A 6,193-nucleotide genomic window follows, 5' to 3' on the forward strand; every position below is an offset into this window, starting at 1 on the left:
TCAGGGTCAGCCTGGACTACACCAACATTAGGGTTAGCGGCAGGCTGACACACACCACCAGCCTCATTGCACAGAACATACCCGAGAGACTGGTTTTAAACAGGAAACCCCAAGTCAAGGCTGCACAATACCAGAATTGTCCTATTCCATATGGAATGAGAAGTGGAAAACTTCTGGCAGCTTCTTACAAGGCATCAGGAAGAAACCCACAGCCAAAAATAAGGACCTGAAGTGGCACCACAATGGCAAGCTCAATCCGACACACAGAAAGGCAAGGACATTTTCAAAACTAACAAATATAACAGGACACACAGAAAACGTAATCAGTTATTTTAATTAGTATTTAATTTCTTGTTAAGAAATTTAGAACACCAGTTTGTGAGGGTAAACTCCATTTGTCAGAGCAAAAACGGATCTCAAGTAGCCCCGAAGCTGAGGCACAGCTTTGATTTTTGGTAAAATCTGCGAGTCCACCACTTTCTGATCAGCCTTGCGTTGCTCTGAAATCTGGTATTTCTACACAAAGAGAAAAAGCAAACATTCAAAAACAAGCACAAGCACCATGCTACCCTGATAACCAGGGAATCTCAAAATTCTCATTACCAAGGAACACAATTAAAAGCAAATTTACCACTCTCCCCTTGGAGCTGTGAAACACCATTTGTCTTTGTATAAGCAAAGTAAGGGTTTTTTTTCTTTTCTCCACTTTATTAACATTGATGACAAGAGCATATTTCCAATATAATGGAGGAATTCCTAGACCGTTCTTCTAAAAAATCTTCTACACTGAGCTTTCGACCCTCATTAAAAACTGGAATTTAGAAGCATCTTGAACACTAAGTATTTTGGATACCACAATGGGTACACCTGTTTTTCCTTTTGCGCAACAATGCTTAACCCTGTTTTTCAGTCCCTCCCCTAAGAGACAGGATGGAGCCTCACCTCCTTCTCAGTGTCGAAGATCTCCCCCTCCTGGTGCCTGGGCTTCCGCAGCTTCTTCTTCTTGAAGTAAGCATCAGTGAGGTGTTTGGGGATTTTCACGTTGCTGATATCAATTTTTGTGGAGGTGGCAATGACAAATTTCTGGTGTGTTCTACGCAGAGGAACGCGATTCAGGTTAAGAGGTCCTGAGGGGGAAAAAAGTTTCATGAGCTAAAAGGGAAATAATCACTTAGTAACTGAGTAGGAATTAAGCCCGATTTGGAGAAATTTCAAACTGTCCCAGAACCTGGAATATCCTCCCACCAATCTTTTCCAGTGAGCCAGGCTAGAAAAACGCAGTCACTTACACACACTGGTCAAACTCACAGGCCCCTGAAACCAAGTATTCCTTGTCTGGAAGCAACAATTCACTTTTCATGTTTACAAACTCACCCAATGCCAAGTGACAGAGTAATTACAAGTTTATGCAGGATGACTTCCGCAGGAAGAGGTCAATTATTGGGTATTTTAGTCAATAGTTACTTGATGTGTTGCCACTAAAAAACCAAAATACCCACCACCAAACCCTCAGGTACACAAAGCAATGAACACTACAAATGTTTAAAAGTCTTAAGTGAGGCCAGGTGTGGTGAGCACACAAGTAATCCCAGCCACCTGGAAGGCACAGGCAAGAGGACTCCACGTTCAAGACTACCCTAAGCAATTTAGCAAGATGGTTTAAAAAACAGAAAAACATAATTAAAAGCCTCAAAATTAGGCCTGGTGGTGGATGCCTATAATCCCACCACTTGGGACACTCAGGCTGGAGGATCACAGTGAGTTTGAGTATAGCTTGGGCTATAGTGAAACTTGTGTCAAAAAAGTAACACAATAGGGGAAGCAGGGGTTTAGCTCAGGGGTGTAAGTGACTGCTAAGCAAACTCGAGGTCATGAGTTCGAAACTTGGCACCAAAAACTAAGCAACAAAATAGGGTTGGGCATAGTGGCACACACCTGTAAGCTCAGCACCCATAAAAGAGGCAGGAGGATTGCTCAGAGTTCAAGGCCAGCCTGAGCAAGATCCTGCCTCAAAAAAAACCCAATCAACCACTCAACCAAAAAGCAAATCTCCCAGAAAATTAAAAAAATCCAAGGATTTCCTTACCAGTCACAAGTAGCAAGCCACTGGCCAACTGCTTCAGGAAAACCACTCTCTGAAAATGTAAAGAAATAGCTTTAAATTGCAATTAAATCTGACTTCTGAATTAGTCAAATCCACGGGGCATCTAAATTTGAAATTTTTTCATGCATATTGCTCAGCACTTCTGGAAGCAAAGCACACTGGCTTATTGAAGAAATGTATCAAATATAAACATGTTTGGGAGCAAATGGACCCCTGTCATCTATTACATCACCATTAGTAGAAAATGATTGTATCATATGGATTAAACTTGACACTTGAAACTGGGACCCTCCCCAACAGACTATACAACATAAATGAACATGATCAAGCCCTCCTGGCCAAGGTACCCTGCTCACCTTGCCTCTGTGGCGCCCAGTGAGGATGATCAAGACGGTCCCAGGAGTGATGCTGGCTCGAAGCTTCCTCACATGCTGACTGAAGGGCTTCTTGCCGTGGCTCAACAGCTTTCTGGGCACGTCTTCGGTAGGGTAGTATCTAGGCTGGAAAGACCACATGGATCCTACTTAAGTCATTAGGCTTGGGACAGCTGAGTTTGGTTGTCAAAGAAACGTTTGCTACAACTTTTACTTATTTAAAACTTGAACTTTATTTTGGTACTTTTATGTGCAAAACAGGATTGAAACAATTTAACAAAGAATGAGTGATAGCATCAATCAGGTTACCTTTATAAACTTGGGGAAAAGGTGAACCTTGGAGATGGCACAAGTTACCTTTCTACAGCTCTGAGCAGCCACCCTAAAGCCTCACTAGGAGCTAACCCCTTCAGCCTATGCTCCTTTAGAAAAAAGGCCTGAGCACACACCTTTAATCTCAGCACTCGGCAGACTAAAGCAAGATCACTGTGAGTTTGAGGCCAGCCTGAACTACACAGCAAGACACTGTCTCAAAAATAAAAAAACAGGGGCTGGGGATTTAGCTCAGCGGCATAAGCGCCTGCCTTGCAAGCAGGCAGTCATGAGTTCGATCCCTGGTACCGATAAAAATGAAAAAGCCCAAAAAAACCACAAAAAAACAAAAACAATCCCACAGTTGACATACATTTTGTATTTTTTTTTTAAAAGCCAGTCAAATTTAGCAGTGGGGGGGGGGGTGGTATACCAACTTTAGTGACACTAATGTTAATAAGTTCTGATAACCCACTGCCATCGGACCAGCCTACATTTTGTATTTTGAAAACAAAGAAGGGCACACAATAAAAACAAAGATGACAAAACTTCTCTTCCAATTCAAAAAAAGTACACCATGTCTTCACCATTTCATTGGGTCCTCCTACCAAAACATCTGACTCCCATTTTATCCACAAAGGAAAATCGCACGGAATATTGGCATTGATAGTTCACTTAAGTGTTAAAACACACCCTGAAGACACGATAAAGAACTACAATCACAGGTGTTGCATGCCTGTGGTCCCAACACTCAGGAGGCTGAGGCAGGAGGACTGCTGAAGTTTAGGTCAGCCAGGAGGATACACAGTGAAGTCAGGGCCAGCTTGGACTACATAGTAAGACCCAGACTCAGAAGCACTACACCCCACAACTGTGGGCCCCATGCACTCCGGGCAAGCACTCTGCTATGAGCTACACCGCCAGCCCTAATAATAGCCGAGTTTTAACTATACCACAGCATTACTATGCTATCTCACTTTCACCACAAACCTCCATAGAAACAAAGCTCTAGAAAAATAACTTGACTTATTTAAGGTTCAATGGTGCCTTTTAAAGGCAAGTTGCAAACTGCACTGGAACCTGGGCCCAGGATTACCTTGCACCTTCCATTAGTATGCCACTGTTTAACACAAACTGATTTAATACACAAAAACATCTGCCAAGCACCGAAGCCTAACCCCAAAGTCCGTTTCAGTGTCCTCCAACTCTTACCATTTTTCGAAGCTTAACCACGCGGGTACCACCGTTCTTGTCACCACCAACTGGTTTTGTGACAGTAGCAAGAACCTTTTCCTTCTTTTTCTTCTCAACCTACAAACACAAATACATCACTAGGTCAGAGACAACGAAGTAGCCTTGAGAAATAATCTGCAGTAGTTCCCCGCATCCCTTACCTTGGATTTAGCAGCTGTGTACTTTCTCTTGTACAAAGCCTTTCTGGAATACATGGCAGACCGGGAATACCTGCCAATTCCTCTAACCAAGACAGGGTTTCGGCTGCAGTGGGGCTGCCCCTTCTTCGACTTTTTAGCCTTCACATTCCCCTTTTTACCCTTTTTACTAGTGCCAGTGGCACCGGCCTTCTTGGCTTCGGGTTTCTTCTCTTTAGTATCTGGCTTCTCCGCTTTTTCGCCTGCCATCTACCAATTAAAAAAAAATTTTTCACGAATCATTCCAAGGCAAAGCTAAAGCTGTTGATGGGCTGAGCTTCCCTATAATAGCTTTTTCCCCTTAATATGTAGTTCTCCAAAACTGCAGATCTCTAACACCTCCATGTAATTACCTTTGGTGATCTAAAATACCTTCGTGTGCTTTTTAATAATTATTTAGCGGGACTCAAGTCCTGTTTTGCGAATAAGAAACCGCGAGACAAGTCTTTTAAACAGTCTCCAAAACTTAGTTGACAGTCTAGAACTTCGAACCAATTGCTTTCAAAGTCTCTACACTTAACTTTTAAGACCACTGTTTCATTCAAGAAATTCGGCTTAGGAGAACCAGGACACAAAATTCAGCCAAGACTTAACCACAACTATCCAGAGGCGACTTCCGGTCGGGGACGTGGGGAAACGAGAAGGCAGTTTTTGGCTTGTGCCACAAATCCCAACGTGGCTGAGACAAACTTGAAAACGCACTCTGGAACCTGGGCCCAGGATTACCGAGCAGTTGCTGTCGCCCCGTCCTCTAGCCTGGTCAGCACGCTGTAGCGTCTCTCAGAAGCCTCGCGTCCTGCCCAGGCTGAAGTGGGTCGCGAGCAGCCGGAGCCTCTACCGCACTCCATCTCACCCTCTTTGCTCCCCGTCGTCAACCCGGACAATAGAAATAAGGGGTCCAGGAGGCCTCTCAGATAACCCTGGGGATGTCCGACCCCTGTAAGTGTCGACTTAAAAGTCCTCTGATTTAGGATGGCGAAGGATTGGGAGTCCTGGAATCGAGTCTGATACAGACGCCTGCCATTCTTACCTTGCAAGATGGGAAAGAGAACTAAGTTCCCGGCTTCCGGTCTATAAGCAATGACGCGAGAGTGTCTAGTCTCACTTCCTTCCGGGTCAGGGGCATCATGGGAAGTGTAGTTTTTCCTGCACCATGGGGTCCTATTCCTCATTAACATGTAAAGATAAGAATATTGTGTCATGTTTCTTTGTCTTTTTTTAAATTTAAAAAAAAAATTTTTTTTTTTGAGACAGGGTCTCTCTACGCAGTTCATACTGGCCTTGAGCTCACTTTGTAGCCCAGGCTGGTCTCGAACTCTCAACGTTACTCCTCCCTCAACGCTCTGAGTGCTGAAATTACAGGCGTGCACCATCAAGTCCGGTTTGTTTCATTTCATCCGGGCGTTATACGTACTCGTCTGTAATCCCAGCTCTAGAAAGGCTGAGGCAGGAGGATTCAAGCCCAGCCTGGGATACATAGTGAAACCCAGTATCAAAAATAAAACATCCAAAAGCTGCTTCATTTTAAAGACTACCACGATTTTTTTTTTCTTTTTTGTTTTTATGGTACCAGGGATCGAACTCACGACTGCCTGCTTGAAAGGCAGGCGCTTATGCCGCTGAGCTAAATCCCCAGCCCCAACTACCACGATTTTTAAAAAAAAAAAAATTAATTTTAAGAGCCACTGGTCTTGGGCTGGGGATTTAGCTCAGCGGCATAAACGCCTCCCTTGCAAGTAGGTGGTCGTGAGTTCGATCCCCGATACTGATAAAAAGGAAAAAAAAAAAAAAAAAAGAGCCACTGGTCTCTGTGATAGTATGCTTGCCTAGTATACGTGAGGCCCTGTGTGCAATATCCAGTACCAAGGGGGTAAAAAAATCACTGTTTTTAACAAATTAATATTTAAACTTTAAATTTCTGAAAGATCAGGTACGTACGTGCAGAGGAAATGATTTCCCAGCATTTCTCATGT

At 43.6% G+C, this 6,193-nt stretch overlaps 1 protein-coding gene across 1 annotated transcript; it reads right to left on the reverse strand.

The window, feature by feature from the left end:
• Positions 1-315: 315 nt before the first annotated feature.
• Positions 316-4,430, reverse strand: Rpl6 (ribosomal protein L6). Its single transcript, XM_013144830.3, has 6 exons — positions 4,185-4,430; positions 4,003-4,101; positions 2,461-2,604; positions 2,087-2,135; positions 943-1,127; positions 316-516 (listed from the first exon to the last, which is right to left on the reverse strand). The coding sequence occupies exons 1-6, from the start codon at positions 4,428-4,430 to the stop codon at positions 364-366; spliced, it is 876 nt and encodes a 291-aa protein (XP_013000284.1). The 3' UTR covers positions 316-363.
• Positions 4,431-6,193: the final 1,763 nt, after the last annotated feature.

The sequence above is a fragment of the Cavia porcellus genome, unplaced genomic scaffold (genome assembly GCF_034190915.1).
Source record: "Cavia porcellus strain 051 isolate PalLab524CR breed Dunkin Hartley unplaced genomic scaffold, mCavPor4.1 scaffold_16, whole genome shotgun sequence".
In the NCBI taxonomy this organism is placed as follows: domain Eukaryota; kingdom Metazoa; phylum Chordata; class Mammalia; order Rodentia; family Caviidae; genus Cavia; species Cavia porcellus.

Excerpts from the sequence above, each read along its gene's own strand:
- Rpl6 (XM_013144830.3), bottom strand. The coding sequence starts at position 4,430 with ATGGCAGGCGAAAAAGCGGAGAAGCCAGATACTAAAGAGAAGAAACCC. Across the intron at positions 4,102-4,184 it reads ACACAGCTGCTAAATCCAAG|GTTGAGAAGAAAAAGAAGGA; the intron begins GTAAGGGATGCG and ends TTGTGTTTGTAG. Across the intron at positions 1,128-2,086 it reads TGGCTTGCTACTTGTGACTG|GACCTCTTAACCTGAATCGC; the intron begins GTAAGGAAATCC and ends TTTCCCCCTCAG.